We start from the raw sequence: 23,066 nt of genomic DNA, 5'->3' as shown, positions 1-23,066 counted from the left end.
GATTTTCCCTGACACAGTCGCTACGCTAACTCCGACACCGCTCATGGTCGCTCTCCTCGCCTCGCCACTCCCACACGGACGTCACTCACTCGCCTGCTGTTCTCGCTCTCACTAATGCCTGATTTATGGTTCTGTGTTGAATCTACGTTGAATCTTCCCTCTGAATTATGCTACCCCATGGATGTATTAAGCGACCCTCCTAACAAGATCCACAAAAGATATGACCAGTGACCAGTTAGTCTGTTACGGTCACGTGAGTATCAGAAGTGTAGAGAGGTTCAGACTGAGCTTGCAGACAAAGACAAATACTTGTTCAAAGTATATTTTCTAACTTAATCACTAGTTATTATATTACACCCATCTTGAATGTCATTGTTTATTAGGGCATACAAAATGTATTCATTTAATAAGAGTTTGTATTTTTATTCTTTAATTGTCTAAAATATTAAATTATTTAAAAAAGTATTGCACATTTTTGTTTATGTACTGTATTTCTTATTATGCCTATTAACTTTGTATGTTCAAGTTAAAAAAATTACACATTTCATACACATAAGTAGCTTATTTTCTGCATTTTCTTGATTATCAAGTAAACTCATGATGCCATTATATCGCAATGGTAATTGCCGCATTGTAAATCGCAATATGCCTTTTTCTCCAAATCGTGCAGCCCTAGCATGAACTCAGACCTACCTGCTTCATACAGTATGTACTAATTACAGTAGTAATAACAGTAAGTATTATAATACCATTCTCATATGAGCATCATATGAGGACTTACGTAAAAGTAAGTTAAAAGGTTTGCAGTTTGTACTGGAGCATTTTGCAGTTACTATTTCTGTACTTTTCTTTTATGGCTTCACTGTGGCTCAACCAGAGAGCATAACATAAAACATGCCACAACAAAAGATTACCAGAAGAAAGATGACTTTAAAAATGTCTGTTGAGCTGCCCTAGCACCAAATAAAAAGGCACAACATTATTACCAGAGACCTCCAACCAAACTAATAAATAAAACCAATGAGAAATCAACTCAACAAATGAAACAAAGAGCTCTGCCACAAGCCCACAAAGTGACAAATGGTGAATAATGAGAACATAATGAAACCGTATTCACATTAAGACATAACTCAGCAACAACATTGTCCTTGCCCCTGATTTGCATGGCCTCAGGTTGAACATCCAACAAATTAATCTCTGTTTAGAATTCTGCATCTAATAAATATGAGGGCTTGCAGTCAGTGGGGAGTATAGTTGGTTGGTTAGAAGAGTTCCGAATGATTTAGGGGGACTGAGCCAAGATTCGGTTGCATAGGGAAGACATGTTAACGACATGTTAACTTTCTAAAGAAATAGCACCTGGCTAAATGAGAAGGGAACCAACTAGGCCTGAACGATTTTGGGAAAAAATGTAAGATATTGCGATAACGATTCAATTTGCAATTTTTTTTCTTAAAAGTTAAAGTTCAATATTCACTACGTAAACATGTCCTGGGCATTATAACATGAGACACCATCAAAACTGCTCTACAGTATATTCTTATGCAGGGATGAGAACATAGATATGAATTGCCAGCAATAAGTGTTTTTCTTTTAATAAGAATAGTCAAATACAGAACATTTATCACAGAAGCTAAAGTTATAATAATAATTGCAGAGAATAAATTAGCAGTTTACTTGCTAAGTGGTAGGAAATGTATAGTGTAGGTTTCAGTTTGTTTTTGAATAAATGATGTAGCTCCTCAAAACCCAAATAAAGTTCCTGTGTGTTGCTTCTCAACTACGCAGCAAAACAAAAAGGGCAGTGGTTGCGCGGGGAGAGCAGCAGTCAGTTGAAAAAATTCTGACACCAGAGAGAGGATACGAGAGGACGGGGGAAGCCCGTCTACAAACCAATCAATTACAAGCATCGGAAGACGCGGCTCACGTATGTGATGACGACAGGACGTAGTTATGTCACTTATAGTTCTTTAGTGCTCTTGCATAATTGCAGTGTGAAACCAGAACTAACCGGATCCAATGTATACAATATAACAAAAACATGGTTTCAGGTGTGAAAAGGCCCTTAATGAACTGTCAAAGTACACAGAGTAGGATACAAGCACAAAAAAACTGTTTTTGTCACTGATCAGAGACAATCGCTGCACTGTGCTGATGCATGTTTGTGTGGTTACTTAATGATTAGTCTCGCTTTGCCAGACCATCCTCCAAATTGCGCTGAAGGACGGTCTGGCTACTCCACATAGCATTCGGGGATGGGAGTAAAACGTGCTCTGGTTTATTGGCATTTCTTTAAACTAATCAGAATCGTCATGGGCGGCGCTAAGCTCCGCACAGAGCCGCTGCAAAATAGTCTAGCTAGCTGTCTGGATTTACCCTGCAGAGATCTGAGGAGCAGTCCAAAAAAGTCCTTATTAGTTCACTGAATTTTAAATTCCAACACAAAGAAAGCGGACATGTATCCGGCGGAATTTCCTGCAGCACCGGAGCTATCCCGGAAGTGTAACATCAAGGATATACCCTACTTATTGATAAGCAGAAGATGTACAGTATATATCACTTATACAGTTTGCTTATGGATTTAGTAGTTTGCTGTTGATTTTATGCTAAAACCACATATCTTAACTCTTTTGGTTGGTAGGGCTGGGTATCGTTTAATAATGTATGATACCAGTACCCTTATGAAAATGGTACCAATCCCAATAGAGCACTTGATTTGATACCTTTTTTTCTTCTTCATTTTAAATGTGAACGAAAGCATCTCGGCTCACTGAACTGCCAACTCAAATATGCCACGCTCAACTTCACCACACCACAGTCTATATGGGTTGTAGCTGCTGCGGTAGTCGGCAGTCGTCGCAATAAATCGTTTGCGGTGATTGGCTGCGAGCAAAACCATACGGATGAAGGCATTGTTTGACTGAAGAAACTTTGACATTACTTGGTACTGGGTTATTTTGGTTAATACCTACTACCCAGCCCTAGTGGTTGGACTCTTTTCCTTCACACCACAAGCAAACTGCACCAGAGTCCCCTTGGAAGTGGACTAATACCTTTTGAAAAAAAAAAAGAGGTTTGACAGCTTTCACACCAGCCCAATCAAACTTAAACTAAACGGACAAATTCACAAGAATGAATTTGAACCCATCCAAACAGGGTAGTTGTTAAAGCACTCTTAACACCAGGGATCGACCCATACTGGTTTTTCAAGGCCGATACCGATTATTAGTAGTTAATGAACCCGATAACCGATATTTCGAACCCATATGCATTTACAGTGAAAATGAAAAGATTTTGGAATGTTACTAACTCCAACACAAAACTTTGTTTAAATGCTTTAAGCAATTATTTAATAAATGAGAAACCTTCAACATAATACACAGTAAAAGATAGTCAGATAGTGTTGTGGGGGGGGGGACATTAAGTCCGACTCAGTGGTGAGTGAAACCAAAGCAGAGGGACAGACACAGAGCTGTAGCCGAGTCAAAGTAGAACACTTTTTAATAAATTAACTTTATTGGCTATCGGACAAATAAAACGCCGATGCAGATAATTTGCAAACTGCCAAAAGACGGCCCGATAATCAGCCAGGGCTGATAATTGGTCTATCCCTACTTAAAGGTCCCATGGCATGAAAATTTCACTTTATGATGTTTTTTTAACATTAATATGAGTTACCCCAGCCTGCTTATGGTCCCCCAGTGGCTAGAAATGGTGATAGGTGTAAACCGAGCCCTGGGTGTCCTGCTCTGCCTTTGAGAAAATGAAAGCTCAGATGGGCCGATCTGGAATCTTCCCTTTATGACATCATAAGGGGAAAGGTTACCTGTCCTTTCTCTGCTTTGTCCACCCAGAGAATTTGGCCCACCCATGAGAAAGAGAGAGACATCATGGCTTGCAAACGAGCAAAGCATGGCAGTTGGTCAAGGCCACACCCCCACCCTCCACCTTGCCCCCCCCTCTCTCCTTCTCAATAGCATTTAAAGCTACAGACACAGAAATGGCACATCCTAAGGAAAGCTCATTGTGGGACTGGCTCTAGTGGCTGGAATTCTGCACCAAGGCTGAATTTAGGGAAAGAGACTTCAGATACAGTATTAGGGGACCACTAAGGTCTATATAAAAGAGACTTCAGATACAGTATTAGGGGACCACTAAGGCCTATATAAAAGAGACTTCAGATACAGTATTAGGGGACCACTAAGGTCTATATAAAAGAGACTTCAGATACAGTATTAGGGGACCACTAAGGTCTATATAAAAGAGACATCAGATACAGTATTAGGAGACCACTAAGGTCTATATAAAAGAGACTTCAGATACAGTATTAGGGGACCACTAAGGTCTATATAAAGAGACATCAGATACAGTATTAGGAGACCACTAAGGTCTATATAAAAGAGACTTCAGATACAGTATTAGGGGACCACTAAGGTCTATATAAAGAGACTTCAGATACAGTATTAGGGGACCACTAAGGTCTATATAAAAGAGACTTCAGATACAGTATTAGGGGACCACTAAGGTCTATATAAAAGAGACTTCAGATACAGTATTAGGGGACCACTAAGGTATATATAAAAGAGACTTCAGATACAGGATTAGGAGACCACTAAGGTATATATAAAAGAGACTTCAGATACAGGATTAGGAGACCACTAAGGTCTATATAAAAGAGACTTCAGATACAGTATTAGGGGACCACTAAGGCCTATATAAAGAGACTTCAGATACAGTATTAGGGGACCACTAAGGTCTATATAAAAGAGACTTCAGATACAGTATTAGGGGACCACTAAGGTCTATATAAAGAGACTTCAGATACAGTATTAGGGGACCACTAAGGTCTATATAAAAGAGACTTCAGATACAGTATTAGGGGACCACTAAGGTCTATATAAAAGAGACTTCAGATACAGTATTAGGGGACCACTAAGGTATATATAAAAGAGACTTCAGATACAGTATTAGGAGACCACTAAGGTCTATATAAAAGAGACTTCAGATACAGTATTAGGGGACCACTAAGGCCTATATAAAAGAGATTTCAGATACAGTATTAGGGGACCACTAAGGTATATATAAAAGAGACTTCAGATACAGGATTAGGAGACCACTAAGGTCTATATAAAAGAGACTTCAGATACAGTATTAGGGGACCACTAAGGCCTATATAAAAGCATCCAAAAAGCAGCATGTCATGGGACCTTTAATACTGTTTTTACCCTGGGCAAAAATGTTACCATTCCAGACTGTAGACATCTGTGGGATCACAAAAATACTGAGGATGCAACCTGCTACTGGATGTAAATTTGGCTTAGGGACGCTGTGACTGTAGCACATCGTAACGTACGGAGTGCTGAGGCCACAGTTTGAATAAAATGTTTGGAGTTTACATGTACAGTATAAACATAAATGCTTCCTAAAGAGGTTAAAATGAAATGGGTAGATTGTTTCCAGAGTAAACAATTTATGATTAAAACAACTTTTTTTTTTTACCTGATTAACAAGTGAATTTCATTAAAATGTGTGGATGCATTACTGCCGAAGGCTAGCCATTTCCCTCTGCCTGCAGTCAAATTAGTTTTTTTATGACCAACAGTCCAGAAGCCAAAGTTCTTCACATGTAGTTTATTATCACAAAAGACACAGAGAAGCAGCAAATACTCAGAATTGAGAAGCTGGTTGCAGAGAATGTTTACTCTAATAGTTTGATTCTGTTTCATTATTCAGTACAATGAATAAATAGCTGTGAGGGTGGATAATCTTGTGAATAGGTGTATTTCAAAAGATATATTGTTGTTACAGAGGTAAATGTGACAATGAATAGTGATATGTAAATCATGTAATATATCATCAGCCCTAAAATGGATATAAAATGCATTATATTTCTACTAAACAGTTTTGTAAATAAACTAGTCATATGTGACTCAATGTTAATGATAATAAATGATTGAGTGTTATCAGTATTTATTCAGTGTACAGTATCTAAAAGAGTGAGGTGTCTCCCTCTCTGCTTCCCTCTTCCCTCTGCTTTTCTCAGATTACATCATTGACGATTCCCCCTCCTCCACACTCATTCTCTCTGTGCCAAGCTTTTAAACCCTCCTCCGCTGACCTGCCCACTGTCTCTGTGTGTGTGTGTGTGTGTGTGTGTGTGTGTGTGTGTGTGTGTGTGTGTGTGTGTGTGTGTGTGTGTGTCCAAATCCCTGATGCTATAACACTGGATACTTGGAATACAACTCGCACAAACACCATACACACACAGTACTACAGCACATACTGACGCACAGCAGGCTGATCTGGCACATACAGTACAGCAGCAATGTAGCAGAAGCTGCTGAAATCCTTCTGTTAGTTTTTGACTGCTTTGATACAGACCTTTTGGGCTGTGACACCTAGAATGGGAATTGCAGGGACATGCAAACAGACAGGGATTCATAGTTCCTCAACACATAAATATATGACTAAATATTTGAGTAGGCGGTAGTTTGGTGAAGGACTTTAGAGTGACTCGGACCTTATTTTGTGTCCCTCTATAGCTTTGATATGAGCCCAGAATTAGCATGCATCATTCAAAATGCAGCTGCAGGTCTATCATCAAAATTGTAATGTGATGTTAAACTTAAAAAAAATATTGAAACATTTTAGTTTAGTTTATGTATTTACACATGTACAAATACTACAGATTAATATACACACAATCAATAAAAGATGCGATGGAAAGATGCAAAAAGCCCTCAGAAGGGCTTCATCTGGGCACTCTCCAATGCATACTCCAATTAAAATAGAAAGACACTAAAATACTGATACATACTATCGAATCATCAGAATAAATATGAAAGGTAAAATAATATTAGGAGTTACATGGGTTGTTTACAAGACATCCCATAGGGATAACATTGCACAGACAAAAACAAACCTTTAACAGCTTTCTTAAATTAAGTGTTAGCTTTGGAAAATCTGATGGCAAAGCATTCCATTTCACTGAACCTCTGTAATTTAAACCAAAGTGAAGTTGAGATGTTCGACAGATAGGAGGCCTGTGTTTGTAATTATTTTGAGTGGCAAAAAATAGTTCATTATAGAATGGAGTTATCTTGTTCAGAGATCTGTATACAAATAAAGCAATCTGTAGTTGATTGACTTGATACACAGTGAGGATGCCTGATCCTAAAACCAGAGTTCCCCTCAGCTCTACAGAACATTTTAGCATCTTTCAGATCATCGTTTGGATTTTGCAGCCATCAACTTTACTGTTGTGGTTCAGCTAGCAGGCAGCTGTTGTTTTGTGAAACAGCTGATAAACCCACTGTACACTACCTGCTCAGGAGCAAAAAGCAGACAAACACAGTTAGAGACTAGCTGGATCTTGATTTTTCTCAGGAGTTGGTGGAGCCCAAACCAGAGCTAAAAAAGAGAGTGACTTTTAGATTTACAATCACAGGTGGACACAAGCACATTTCCAAAAGAATACTATAGTTTTGTGTAGGGCTGGGCAATATATCGATATTATATCGATATCCTGATATGAGAATAGATATCGTCTTAGATTTGGGATATCGTAATATCGTAAATGGTTTAAGTGTTGTCTTTTCCTAGTTTTAAAGGCTGCATTTCAGTAAAGTGATGTCATTTTCTGTATCACCAGACTGTTCTAGCTGTTCTATTATTTTTAACTTTTTAACTAAACTTCTGTGTCTGCTGTAAATCGGCTGTTTGCTAATAAGTCAACCCTAACATCTTTAAAGGTTATGTTAATGTCTGTATAGCTTTTTGCACTTTAGCCAAAATGTCAATTAATGCAGGCTTAAAGAAATTGTTCAATACTTTGGGAATATGATTTGCTTTTGTTCTGCGAGTGATATAAGAAGATCATATCAATCTCATGTCTGTGCTTTAAATACAGAGCTGTAGTCAGGACATGGTTAGCCTAGCTTAGCCAAATCCTGGTCCTAGCTTCTGGAAGCTAGTTCTTCTTGGTACCAAACCTGGCAAACCTGTGACAGCAAGACTCCAGGAAGGGGTCCACATTTAACCACTGCAAAACTATCATCAAATCATCCGTTTACAAAATCTCACACAACTCGTGCAGTATAATATAGTAATAGTAATATAGTACTATAATACTTTCAATGCATCCAGACTTTAATCTGTTTTTTGATTCTCTGTTCACTGAGGAGGCATGCAACAAAAACAATGAAGGTATCTACTAAGTATTGTGTGTGTGTGTATCAAAGCCTGATAGCATTTTCCTCTGTGCCATTGAACTCCATTGTTGTCCAAAAACTATTAAAAACACATCAATGAGCCACACTGTTGCACTTCCATGTTCCGTTATTACCATGAACAGACATGCCGCAGTTAATGTTTAATTAAAATGTACTGCTGCCTGAAATACACACTACATCTGCTGAAAATAGACCCGAACAAATTATATTTCCTCCTGTTTAAATAATGTTTATTACAACTACAGTGTTCAACTGTTTTATGAAATTTGTGAGTCTTTTTTTAACAGTAAAACAAGATTAAAAAAGTTGTTTTCCAAAAGGAGTCTTCACAAAAGATGGGGACGTCTTATATTTGGACCAATAACGTAGTTGTGAGCCTTTTTCAAGATGTATGTCTTCAGGAGGAACCAATGGATTTGGGGCTGAGAGCCACAGACAAGGTAGGAGCGTCTGAGAGTATTGAGAGACGGACTTACAATACTCGTTGACCATAACAAAAATCTTGGCTTCTTCTGTCCTTCAATGCACGGATGCGAGATCTTCTCATCTCACTTTCTCTCTCTGACAAAACAAACAAGCCTGTTGAACTATCCCTGAACCTGAATTTTCACACCCTCCTTTGCTTTGTCACATTAAGGGCCCTATTTTAACGATCTAAGCGCCTGGTGCAGGTGCGTTTAGGGCGTGTCCAAATCCACTTTTGCTAGTTTGATGGCAGAAAAAAGGGTCCGTGCGCCCGGGCGCATGGTTCCAAAGGGTTGTACTTAGTGTCTTCATTAATTCATAGGTGTGTTTTGGGCGTAACATGCAATAAACCAATCATGTCATCTCCCATTCCCTTTAAAAGCCAGGCGCGTTTGTACCTTGGCGCATTGCTATTATGATGGAGGATTTGCACTGTTTGCGCTGTTAAAATAACAATGAAATGCTGCGACTTTAGACCAGGTTTTTGTTGGTCAATGGCGCGGTCACTTCCCGCTGCCTCAAGATAGCAATATGCCCAGAATGCACCTGAACACACCTCCCTGTAAGACCAGCATGCCCATGGGCCACAGATGGGCGCAGGTAACATTTGCTATTTAAACGACGTGGGCGCTGGACTGGAAATTGACAACTGCGTCGGTCTTAAACTAGCAAAGACACCTGGGTCGGGCTTTGCGCTGCACTGCGCCGGGTGCAAAATAGAGTCCCAAATCCTACATTCTGCTTGATATATGCATTACCCTCGGCCTTTGGACTGGTGGACTCAGTGAACAGGATTAAAGATGTTAACAGTGTCTTTCCCAATGTTTTGTTCTCTCCCTCTCTTTTGTGTCAGAGGAGGATTAATCATTGTTATGGTACTCTCAGTGATCCTGCTTCTCTACCTTTGGACTACATCATGCCTCTGTGGCAGCTCTCTCTCTCTCTCTCTCTCTCTCTCGGTCTCTCTGTCTCTCTGTCTCTCTGTCTCTCTCTCTCTCTCTCTCTCTCTCTCTCTCTCTCTCTCTCTCTCTCTCTCTCTCTCTCTCTCTCTCTCTCTATGTGCCGGTCTCTCTCCCTTGCCTCCGACCCTGCACTTTGTTTCAGGGAGGTCATTTTAATGTTTCCACTGACTGCTACTGTTGAATAAGCTGTTGTGTAAGACTGTGTATTCAACTCTGCTGCTTTTGAGTGTAGTCCTGATGAGCACTGACCATACACTCTAATGTGCTTTTTTGCGTACATTTCTGATTCTGTTTTTCGGGTTGTTTTTATGCTTGTGCCCACTTTGTGTATGAGTGTGTGTGTTTGAGTATGGCTGTGTAGACTATATAAGACATGCTTATTTATGTCAGTCTATTTATGTGTGTGTGGGAGGAGGACAGATGCGGCCTAAGAGTGTTTTTCTCGAACAAGGAAAGCCATTTTGTTGCTACTGTATGACACACACACACACACACACACACACACACACACACACACACACACACTGCACATTTATAAATGTTTTCAAAGGGAACCTATTCTGCTTTTCCATATTTTCTGTCATATCTATAATGTTACAATGTCAGATTTTCATGTTAGGCCAGAGCTTCAAATAATGAGGTAAACATCCCCGTGAGCAAAAATCTCAGTTTTCTCAATGTTCTGAACATTTTTTCTCTCTTGGCTCTGGGTCACGTAAAAGAGCCGGATTTCTATGATATTATTGCAGTTTCTATTGCAGCTACTGCTGTGTTTCCATAATTTCGCCCCAATTTCGGGTCACATTACTGCTGAAACATATCCGGGTGGGTAGTATTTGGTTCAGAAGCTTTTATCACAATCCACTACTAACTAAGTAGCTGCATGCTAATGCCAGGGAAACCTGTAATCTTGGCTGCTAATGTTAATTTCTCACCAAGTTTGGATCACATTACTGCTTAAACATATCCAGTTGAGTAATATTTGGATTAGAAGCCTTTTTTTTCTTAAGATTATTTTTTGGGGCATTTTAGGTCTTTAATTCCACAGGACAGATGAAATGACATGAAAGGAGAGATAGAAGGGGAATGATATGCAGCAAAGGGCCGCAGGTCGGAGTTGAACCCGCAACCGCTGCATCGAGGACTTAACCACTATATATGTGCGCCTGCTCTACCAACTGAGCTAACCCGGCCACGGTTTAGAAGTCTGTTATTGGTGATTTTTCACAGCACAAAGTCCTGCTCCGTTGCAGTCATTCTCAGGCTCCGAGAGCAACAACACTGGAGATTCCAAGAGACTTGCGGACATGCGGAAGCGCGCTGACCAATCAGAGCAGACTGTTTTTTTTGGGAGGGGGGCTTAAAGAGACAGGCGCTCCAACAGAGCATCTCAGACTGAGGGTGAATACAGGGTCAGCAGCCATGGGCAGTATGAGAAATATAAAGTGTTTTTTGAAAAATAAAGCATTGTAAACATGTTCCAGTAGAATCACAAAATATAAGTATGAATCTGAAAACAGTATATAATAGGTCTCCTTTAAAAACCCTGATATCAAGAGAGTCTATGCTTAGTGTTTTGAAGCTTAAATGAACACCACATCTTTTTAAAGTCTACATCACTTTTGTTTCACAGTAAATGTATGGGCAATCCATTCATCCACTTCCTCAATGTCTTTTCAGGCTTTTCCAGCACACAACTTTCTGACCGGCTCTTCTTGTTGCTGTAGTGAAAGCCCATTCTTGCCATGCAATGTTTAAAGAAAAAGGCTTTCAATAATACTCTGCGTGACATTAATCTGAATTTTCCTGACTCCAGCATAGGTGTAGAAAGTGAGGATGCTGAGGGGTTCTGCAGCAACCGTTGCTCTCCGAGAGTGGGATTCAGTATAAATAACGTCTTAAAAACATACAGAAACCAATATACTGTATCACCAAACTCATTTTGCTGACAGGTCATATTTAACAATAGATCAATTTTACTACCACAAAAATTAGCTAAATGCATTCGGATATCATTTTTTTGTCTAACTCATACTGCTTTTTATACATATAAATAAAGATTGAGGTTTGAGGATTAGGGAATATATATGTTTAATCTTAGTTATCGCTGTATTGAATTTGTTTATCTCAGGAAGACTGAGTCACTTTGACATGAGGGCTATCCGCCACCTGGCGAGTAAATGTTTGTGCCAAAATAGTTTTGTTTTTCAGTCTTCATGTACAGTATATTGCCTTTGGAAAATCAAAGACATGGAAATCTTTTTCAATATGGAACCTTTAAACCGCTTTAAGCAGTATGTTATGTTGTCATTTGGCAAAAAATTCCCTAATAACTTTTCAGCATATTGTTATTCAAGGGGTCTGAGCGAAAATCAGACTTCGGCATCTCCTTCTTGGCATTGTTTTCAGGCTTTAGAGAATCTAGCCGTGACGGGAGACTTTGGTCAATCACAGGTCATTTCAGGGAGAGAGAACATTCCTATTGGCTGCTCTACCTATTGATGCAGACAGAGAGCGTTGAGTTGCAGGAAGAGTTCTCACTCTACTTGAATTTGAATTTTTTTTGCTTTCTACCTACTGCAGCTTTAAAGTTTTAGTCCATTAGATTTCCATCTTGTTAATTGTTAAGTTCCTATCTAAGATTCTAAGATCTAAGAGTTAAAACAATGGTGATTGAAAGCGCTTGTATTTGCTGCTTTGCCAAGTAATACAATCTGAGCTTGTCACTGCCGATTTATGCACATTTCATTGTACTCGGAAATTGGGAACCCTCGGATGAGGAAAGATGCAAAAAAAACGGTATGTTAATCGGGTGTCTACGTTTCATTACTGCTAACTCACAATGGCGAACAAACAGACAGAGAAAGAAGACTGTTGAACTTCGAGTCCAAAATGTATAGGCTTTCTCTCAGTCAGCCTCTAGTGGCCGTTAGAGAAAATGCACATTCCTTTCAACCCTTATCTGATGGTTTCCACTGCAGTTAAAGTGACTGGATTTCACACTTACACACACATGCTACAAATGTGCAATTAGTACATGTGGCTCAGAACTGGCGGTGATCTTCTATCAGTCCCTCTGTGTCTGTCTCTTTTCCATTCTCTCTCTCTGTCTCTGTCTCTCTCTCTCTCTCCATAGAAGGCAAACTACTGCTGACAGACACCAGACATCTTTATGTAGGGAACAGTTTCAGTGTGGGTTTTTGAAAACATTTATTTGTGTGTGTGTGTGTGTGTGTGTGTGTGTGCGCGTGTGGGCAGTAGGGATTGTATCTGCCAGACATAAGAGTCATTAAGACATTATGCCATTTTCCAACAAACCTTACGTGTGTGTGTGTGTGTGTGTGTGTGTGTGTGTGTGTGTGTCAGCCATTATAAATGACACTAAGACATTATTCCAGTTAATGATGGCCATAGTAGGTATCTTAGCTACCTCCCAAATCATTGTGTGTGCATGTTGTATGTGCGTGTGGGCAGTAGGGATTGTATCTGCCAGACATAAGAGTCATTAAGACATTATGCCAGTTTCCAACAAACCTTACGTGTGTGTGTGTATGTGTGTGTGTGTCTGTGTGCGTGTGTGATGGTATTCCCTCAGCCCACACATCCAGGTAATTAAGCAGAACCACAGTGACTGATGAATTCCAGAGGTAGCTTATGCCAACTACAATGTTTCCCAATGGAACTCTATTACAGTTAGCTATTTCCAGCTGCATCTATAAAACTACCTTCTGCTTTATGGTATAGTGGCCAGAAGCCTGCCCGGCTCTGCTAATCACCAATATCATCAAGCTGCAGCCTGAGAGAAACACTGCAGCAGACAGTTCACCCGAAGTATCCCCTTAGGAGAGACCTTCACTCCTTGGCCATTTTCCAGAGTCTGTTTGCACTTCCCGTGGTCCACAGGCCTCATAAATGATGAAACAACATAGGAAGCCCTTACTCATCTTAATGTATGTGTTAGACTCTGCAACGTCCTGTAGGTTGCACCTATTTTATGACTATGAGGCATTATGACCTGGCTTTTCTACACATTCCACCTACTTTTTGAATATATAGGCTATGGAGTTATAAGCCAGTCTGGTACCAGACCTCTGAATCAGCACATTTGTTCAGTGATTCAAATGGGTCTGGTAATGTGCTAATCGATTGCTGTTTACACCAGCTGGAGAAACTGTTGATAATACGTTAAGAGCTTAGTACGCTAAGTAAGTGAGACCTACAGAAAATAACATCACAGTTGGATTTGATTACAGGTGAAAAAAAGCATATTTCTGACCACGCCCATTAGTAATGTTGGCTGTAGTCAGTGGTGAAACAGACTTGAAACTTTCAACCAGATCAGTGAAACACTGCTCTTCAGCCTGTGTTAAGTTATGCTGTGTCTACACAGGAGGTGTAGCATGAGCCGCACGTTAGCAGAGCAACAGCTTCAGTCCTCCGTCTGTGTCTACACAGGACGCATTCAGGCGCAGTATTGAGAGTAGTTTACCTGGCAGCGCTTAAAGCCCAACACACGAACACTGTAGTTGTGTGTGTAAAATGGAAGCAAATGGACTTGAAGCTAGGGCTGGGCAATATATCGATATTATATCGACATTGATATATGAGACTTAAATTTGAAATCTTAAATTTTGGATATCGTGATATGGTGTTGTCTTTTACTGGCTTTAAAGGCTGCATTAGAATAATGTGATGTAATTTTCTGAACTTACCAGACTTACTAGCTGTTTTATTTGTTGCCTTTTGCCATGGTACTGAATGATTATTTATCACAAATCTCATTGTGTAAATATTGGTTCAGCTATCGGCTAACATGGACAGAGTGTTAAGCTGAATGAATGAGGTGAAACAAAATAGCAGTTTAGATTATCAGGCTGGATATGAGCTGCTTGTTAAATTAAATTAAGGTTTTTCACAAGAGGTTTTACGGTAAGCGTCCCCTGAAGACATAGAAGAGTGTAGGCCTATGTGCAGGACCGGGGCTAAGCCCAGCACAGCCCTAGCCCATTTTAACCCCTACTAATGACCATAGGGTACACCCATGAATGTATTATAGGAGCTGGATATCGGACTCAACATTCAAGTGCACAGACATTTTGGGGAGCAGGTGCTCAAGCGAAAGGAAAAGGCACCCTTCTCACAATTATTTATAAAAAATAAAGTTACATACAGTAGCCATCCTTTTTATTTATCTTTTTGGGCCTAATTATTTATGTATGTCAATACCCATACAGTTATGCAGATGTTTAGTACTACAATTTCTACAAAATGATCAATTCACACAGATGATTGTCTTTAGCATTCACTATTTATAGATGTATAACTGACAACAACAAATAAAACTGCCACATTATGCCATACCATTTATAATTAACAAATCTTTATACAAAATTGAAAAGGGCTGTTCTCTAAATAAAATAATAAACCAACCAATCCAAACTACTAAGTATGCCTATGTTCTGTTGCAACAATTTGGCTACTTGCGTCCTCCTCATTAGTGCATATATAAAAAAGAGGGAGTTATTTCAGATAACCTCTGACCTCTGTCACACATTAAGTAGTCTATATCCACAACGTTCCACTTCTGGGATTGCTCCGTTGCCACCGGAAATTCCGCTGGATGTCCTTCTTTTTGGCCGGATGTCCGTCCCCTTCCTCTTTCTTTGTGTTGGCGTTCTAACCTCAGGTGGATTTGTGAGGACTATGGTTAACTGCTCCTCAGATCTCTGCAGGCTAAATCCAGACAGCTAGCTAGGTGTGATTGCAGGATTTCTTAAGTGGGGTGGCACAGGGGGAACCAATAATCAGTCAGGGGGGTCCCAGGGGATTTTATCAGAATACAGCTTAAAACTTCTGCTTAGAAATATAGGAAATATTGGATAGGATAGAACAACACCAGTGTTGGTCAAGTTACTTGGAAATAGTAATTAGCTACTGATTACTGATTACTTCTCCAAGAAAGTAATCCAGTTACTTTACTGATTACTTATTTTCAAAAGTAATTAGTTACTTTACTAGTTAAGTTACTTTTCAAAACTATGATGCACGACCTGAATAAAACAGCTGGCAGCATGTCCTCGACAATATAGCCAGCGACGAGCTTCTTCAGTTCAGCGGCACTAAGTCCTGTCGCTTTTAAGTCTATTTTCACCTGTTTAGCAGGAGAGAGGCCCTCGGAGGTTCGCCCGGTTGATGCAGCCGCAGCGGTCATGTCAGTCGGGGGTTTAGGGTTTTTTTCAGTGAGTTTCACATTCCTGTGCCGACTTGCTAGGTGCTGGCTCAGATTTGAGGTGGAATTTTTCGCTGTAGATAAGTTTTCTTCCCACGCAGAGTGTACAGCGGATGCTGATGTTTTTGTCACCTTTAACCGAGTCAAACTCAAAGTAATGTCGGTACCTCCAAGCATTAAACGCTGCATGGTGCTGCTCTGTCCCGCGCTCCATGTTGTCTCTTGTTCAACACTACACATGTCGGTGTTTACCACTGACGTTGCGGCGCTCATACGTCATAGTCACTCACGAGACAGTCTCACGAAACAAAATCAAGCTATCATTGCTTACCTGATTTTTTTGTAAATTGCATTTTGTCAATAAAAAAAAAGTTAAGTAACGCAGTAACGCAGCCCGCTTACGGGGAAGTAACAGTAATCTAATTATTGTTTTTGCAATTGTAATCCCTTACTTTACTCGTTACTTGAAAAAAGTAGCCTAATGATATTACAGTAAATCGTTACTTCTAACGTGTTACTGCCCATCAGTGAACAACACAATTTAATTTTGCTTTAAAAAAAATCATCAATTTCACTTGTTTTATTTTCAACAAATTGTGTATTCAAATACAATACACATTTTTACTATGGGCTCTTGACAAGGGCTGGGATGATTTTTTTTCACAGAACCATAAAAAATGCAATGCACTTACCATAAACTTGCCTCAAACTGGAAATTAAATTTGTCAGATTGACAGCACTCTAGACCCGCCCCTGCAGCTAGCTAGACCAGTGGTTTTCAACCTTTTCAAGTCGCGACTCCCCCAGAATAATGAAGTTGGCGTTCGTGAAAATAATTTATTTTTTAAGACTTTTTTGGGGCATTTCAGCCTTTAATGGAAAGAACAGATAGATATGAAAGGGGAGAGAGAGGGGGATGACATGCAGGAAATCGTCTCAGGTCGGACTCGAACCCTGGACCTAGTGCGTCGAGGTATACACCTCCATATATGCAGTGTTGGGAGTAACGGCATTTAAGTATAACCGCGTTACTAACGGCGTTATTTTTTCAGTAACGGAGTAATCTAATTAATTACTTTTCCCATCGTTGCAACGCCGTTATCGTTACTGAGAATGTAAAGTGGTGCATTACTACAGTTTGGTTGAATGAAGCGCGAGGTGTCAGGCTTTGGCTACACATCAGCTGCCTGGAGAGAGCGGGGGGATGATGACACCGTTGCAAATGCGATGATGATTGACTGGGTGGGCGGATGCCCTGCTCACGCTGTCTCACTGCACACTCTGACTACCACTAGACAGCGACAATGGCGACGAGCCAGGGAAATTCAAAGGTAGTTCTCGAACTGGAAGTACCAGCACTACTTATCTATTTAATAAATTAAAGGCAAAAATGTTTATGTAACATGCACGCTAGGCCCAGGATAAAAGACTTTATCCACGTCTGCCTCAAGCAACTCCAATCTTATGAAGCACCTCACATCAACACATGCTAACACCACACTTGTTGCTGCTGCTAACCCAAGCCCAAGCCCAAATGCAGCTAGCATCTTCAATCAGTTAATATAAACATCTTTGACATTAAAGATATTATAGAACGTAATAGCGTTATAGAACATAAAAAAATAACAAAACAGTTTCTGTGTGTCAAAGTAAATCACAGTTACTTTGCTGAGTAACTAATTACTTTTACAATGTGGTAACTGAGTAACTAACTCTTTTGGAAGAAGTAATTTGTAACTGTAACTAATTACTTTTTTAAAGTAAGATGACCAACACTGCATATATGTTCGCCTGCTCTACCAACTGAGCTAACCCGGCCACAGTAATTTCTTTTTGTTTAATAAAATTGGTATTGAAAAACGTATCATTTAGGAACCAGTATCGAAGTCACGGTATTGGTACCAGTATGGAAAACGTTTGAACGATACCCAGCCTTACTGAGCGTCCCTGGACTTGCTCTACCTCGCTCTTCTCATCTATCATCCTCCTCAGAAGTAGAAGTGAGAGTATAAATTAGGATATTGCTGTGTGAGTGAGTCCCCTGTACTTTCTGCTCTTAATGCTCTTGTTAACCTTCACATTAAAACAGGTATCTAGGAACCACTAGCAGTTGTCTATAACCCCCCCACACAGAGCAGACAATCTCATTAGTGAGGAGGAAGATACAGAGAGGAAGGTGCAGCTTTCGGGCCAACAGATTCAAAGAGCAGATGATCTCACCCTGATTTAAGACCAGGACAGAGATTGGAAGGAGGTTGGGGGTCGATGGGGTTACAAATAAAGTGTGTGACTCTGGAGACCACTTCCTTTGTCCAACCATGATTGATCGCACACAGACATTTAACAGAAACTACTGATAAGTTTCTGTGGTGTGAGTTTAGTATACACATACCCAGACAGACATTAGGCAGACAAACAGATGTATGCTGATTAGATCTCAGTTACTGCAGGATTAGCTGCTGTGATATGTGAGCAGATTTAATTAATGGTCAGATGCAGGACATGTAGTGCTGTTACTGACTGACTGTCTGATAGGATAGGAAGCATATCATTCCATAAGACACACACTGTGCCTAGAATTGGTGTGTGTGTGTGTGTGTGTGTGTGTGTGTGTGTGTGTGTGTGTGTGTGTGCGCGCGCGCTGCTAGTTTGTGTTGTATTGCCCCTGTGTGCTTGTCTCTGTTTAAGTGAATGGGTAATGATATACTGGATGCCTGATCTACACTGAACAAGCTTAGTTTCTGTTTTGTTTTTTTATGTTACTGTATCTGGTTTTATCTAGTAGAGGTACAACACCATCATGTGACCAAATGTGTAATTAATTAAATGTGTGCTGCAGAAAAAACAAAAGACTGACCAAAACAGGAACAAAAGTAGACATGACTCCTAAGCTCAAAGGCTCAATACCAAATATTGTTTGACATGTGTGTGGAAGTGTGTTTGTAATTGTCAGTTCTCTAAGAAGATCACGTTGCTTTGCAGTTTTTATCTTGATTTGTAACTATACCTTTTTGTGTGTGTGTGTGTGTGTGTGTGTGTGTGTGTGTGTGTGTGTGTGTGTTTAGGACGATGAGGTGGTCCTACAGTGCTCAGCCACAATCCATAAGGAACAACAGAAACTCTGTCTGGCTGCTGAAGGTTTCGGAAACAGACTCTGCTTCCTTGAATCCATCTCCAACTCCAAGGTACTCATACATGCTCTAATACACTCCTTTATACCACATTGACAGCTTGTACATATATCAGTATATGTATCGCTGCATACTTTGTAGGTTTCATTCACACATATGAATACAAAAAATAGAAACATGTAAGTAGTTAAAACCCAAGGGATCTTCGTCTTCTGCCACAACTTTTACATATGAGGTTAACAACACCTTGCAATTGGCTATTGTCCTTTTGACAAAGGTATGTAAACCAGCAAATAAATGAAAATGTTAAAATACTTTTAACAAAAGGAGGAATAAAATGCTGTCAGTAGAGACTACAACTTCTTAGCAGTTGGTGCACAACTAAGTGGCCGCACTTCTCATTGACATCTCTGGCTGACAGACATGAAGCAGACAACACTATTAGTCCCTGCAGTGGAATTGTTATTACAGTGACTACAGCATGACTGTTACCAGTTGGTCACGATAGGCTACTGTAAATTAATTCTTGACAGCTACAGACGCACTGTCAGTGCCTAAAGGAGCATTATAGGTTATAATTACTGTTAGCTGCTGATGTCAAATGTGAGTGGTGACATAACTGGCAGAGATTTCCTTATGTCTGATGATTATAGATGATAACCATATCAGAATGCTGTGCATTATCACAAGAAGACAGTCTTGGTTAGAGATGTTCCAATACCAATATCAGTATCGAAAAAAGCCTCCGATACTGCCAAAAATGCTGGTATCAGAATGTACTGGGTATTCCAGCACTGATCCGATACCATGTAATTTAGCCCTGAAGAAAATCTACTGTCTACTACTACTACTTTAAAGTAGTATATTTATGTTATTTTTCTGTTAAACAGGATAATAAAAGAAAGTTCTACGGCGTTCATTGTTTGTATTTCTTCATGTTTCACAAAAGTTTAACCTCAGCCAGGCCGTACAACGATAATAGAAATCATATCACATCCATACAGGGATAGTAGGATACAGATGGTAAAACATTATGACACACTGGTATTGGATCAGTACTCGGTATCAGTATGCAAGTTCAGGAATCGGGAGGCAAAAAATGTAATCGAACCATCTCTAGTCTTGGTTATGTCAAGATCGAGAAAACAAAGCCTGTTATGTCAAAATCATAAAATTGTTATTAAGTTGGAACATTCAGAACGGCCTGTTATTGTTTGCAAATTAAAACAGTATTTAAAATGATATTACATTTGTAGCGACTGAGTAGGGTAGTGTGAAAAAATAGTGTGAAACCGCTACATTACAAAGAAAAGTGATGAGTTTCTAACCAATCATACATTAATCAAGTAACTAAATATTTCTTCTTCACTTATCTTACACCACTCCTAAATGTCAGCAATCCTGCAGGGTGCTACAAAATAATCGACTCTCCTGTATAAAAGTTAGGGCAACATCAATAAATCATCTGAGGTGTGTTCCTGTTGTTTCAGAATGTGCCTCCGGATCTTTCCATCTGCACCTTTGTGTTGGAGCAGTCGCTGTCAGTACGAGCCCTGCAGGAGATGCTGGCCAACACCGAAGAGAAGGGTGAGGGGGTGAGTGTGAAGACACACACACACACACACACACACACACACACACACACACACACACACACACAGAGGTCAGGGCTTTCTTCAGGTGAGACTGGCAGGCTGAGACACCAGCCTCATGAAGCACAGAGGAGGAGGTGGTTGACAGAAACAGGGAGAGTTAGTCTGCTGTTCATTCATGGCTAAAGTCATCTACTCTACCTTATGTCAGGTGGTTCCTTGCTGGCACTAATGCACAATTCAAAGCAGCAAGAATGGAGGCTGCTGATCAGTTTCCATCAAACAGTTGAATTCATGACACTATCTATCCTCCCAAGCAAGAAGAAGACAGCATCATACTCTATCAGCATTTTTATACGCCTGATTATATATTAGCATTTTTTTCATTACAGCCATATCTGGAACAATCTTTGCAGCAGTTGTATTAGTTTTTTTTTATCTAAGTTGAACATACATGTAACTGCAGATCAACTATTATACATTTTTTCTTTGTTTTTATAGGTTTTACAGTTTGTTTTACTGTATTGTTCCTAATCCATCGACCAATTTTCTGCCGCTTATTTGGGGACCTGGTTGCAGTGGCAGAAGGCTAAGCAAGGTAGTCTAGACCTCGATCTCCCCAGCAATGATTTCCAGCTCCACCTGGGGGATCCTGAGGCATTCCCAAGCCTGATGAGTTATATAATCTCCTGCTCCATACTCTCCTACATGAGCATTGAAGTCCCACAGCAGAAGTATAGAGTCCCTAGGGGTACCCTTGCCAGGAACCCACCCAGAGACTCTGATAAGGCCGGATACTCTAAACTGCTGTTCAGTGTATTGACACAAACAAAAGTCAGGGCCTTCCTCACAGCAAATCCCAGTCGCATAGAGGCGAACCTCTCGTTGTTTGGGGAGAACTCACTCATAGAACAGCACTCAGCCGGGGGCTCGTAAGTATCCCCACAACTGCCCAGAGCTTCTCACCTTGGGCAACTCTACTAAAGGAGAAAGTCTAGCCCCCTCCAGGAGTTTGGTTACAGACCATGCGTAGAGGTGAGACCAACTAAAACTACAACCTATAGCTGGTACCGCTCAACATCCCTCTGGTTCCTTCCTAGGGCTGCTCAATTAATCACAATTTTATCAAAATCGCAATATGGACTAGTGCAATATCCAAATCACAGGCGGGCGCAATATTTGTTAAAGGCAAAATATGTGTCAAATCTTTCTGAATGAAGTATTGTGGTGCTGCAGAGACGGCCCTACAAATCCTATCCTACAGACTAAAGAAAAAAATCATTGTTTGGTACAGATCCTCGCAAAAATCACATTATAATCATTTACATTTTTTTATTTTTTTTTTTTTCAATGAAAATGTGAATAACAAAACAAAAATGATCATTCCCTCCAATATCGTGAATCACATCGCAATTGCAATATCAGTCAAAATAATCGCAATTAGATATTTTCCTCATATGGTGCAGCCCTATTCCTTCCCCTCCGTTCCATGTCCCTAGAACCAGTCTGCGATGCCAGGGGTCAGCACACCTAGGTCCCCGCCTTTGCCTGCCACCCGGCTGATAGTGCTTGTATGCCAATGCCTCTCCCTGTGTGTGGTGGTTCATGTAGTTCTTTGTGTAGTTCTTGACCAATGGGGCCCGTTTGGCCCGCAAGCTTTCCTCCCAGGTCTGGCTCCAGGAGGGGGCCCTGTTTCCCCTGTTCTGGGGAAGGTGCTGCAGCTCCTTGGCAAATTCATAAGGAGTCTGATATACATTTTATTTTGCAAGTTGTTTTTTTATGCAATACAAAACATATTGCAAACTCTGATTTTAGAAAATGTGCTGTTCATTCATTATTTTATTAGTGTGGCAGTTTGTCAGGGAAACAACATGTCTGCCTTCTACTGCTGCCTAAAGAAAAAGAGCCAACAGACACTGCAAAAAGCCTGTCAGCAAATGGACATAGAAATGCTAATTTATGCCAGTTGGTTTAAATGCCAAAATTAGTTTTTGCAATGACAGTGCTTCTGTGATGAAGGATAAGCCTTACCAAAAATAAAAACAAAGCCAAAGCTCAATGTTTGATTTTTGAAGAGCAACATTAAATCTTTATAAAGGGCTGAGCCAGAGAGCAGAGCTCAAATCAGCTCATAGATACACTCAACACATTTCTAAACAGACCCTTCAATATGCTGATGTACATCAAGATGAAATTGGTTGCTTTGCGTTTGATGATCATCTTTTTGGAGGCTTGGAAAATGATCTGTCTCCTAACTACAGAACCTCCCTGCTAAGGGGCACTCTGCTTACTTTACACATGGAGATCAGTTTATTCGTCATGGTACTACTCAGGCTGTGAAAACAATTGAGTAATGTCTTCTGTGGCTCTGTGGGAGCTATGTTAAGTCTTTGAAAATAACCCTGACTTGGTGATCAAAGTTATCTTGGATTGGGCTTGGAGACTACACAATTATA

The 23,066-nt window shown here is 40.2% G+C and overlaps 1 protein-coding gene across 8 annotated transcripts in view; it reads left to right on the top strand.

Annotated features, from left to right (window-relative positions):
- Positions 1-23,066, top strand: part of ryr2a (ryanodine receptor 2a (cardiac)) — a 239,497-nt gene that overhangs the window by 43,116 nt on the left and 173,315 nt on the right. For all 8 annotated transcript variants that reach the window (XM_031323968.2, XM_031323970.2, XM_031323967.2 and 5 more), the window contains exons 2-3: positions 18,953-19,072; positions 20,509-20,613. In XM_031323968.2, coding sequence (XP_031179828.1) covers positions 18,953-19,072; positions 20,509-20,613 — 225 coding nt within the window. The remainder of the gene's footprint in view (positions 1-18,952; positions 19,073-20,508; positions 20,614-23,066) is intronic.

This window comes from Sander lucioperca, chromosome 22, assembly GCF_008315115.2.
Source record: "Sander lucioperca isolate FBNREF2018 chromosome 22, SLUC_FBN_1.2, whole genome shotgun sequence".
Lineage (NCBI taxonomy): Eukaryota > Metazoa > Chordata > Actinopteri > Perciformes > Percidae > Sander > Sander lucioperca.
The sequence above is the reverse complement of the archived record's forward strand: the minus strand, read 5'-3'. Positions and strand labels throughout refer to the sequence as shown.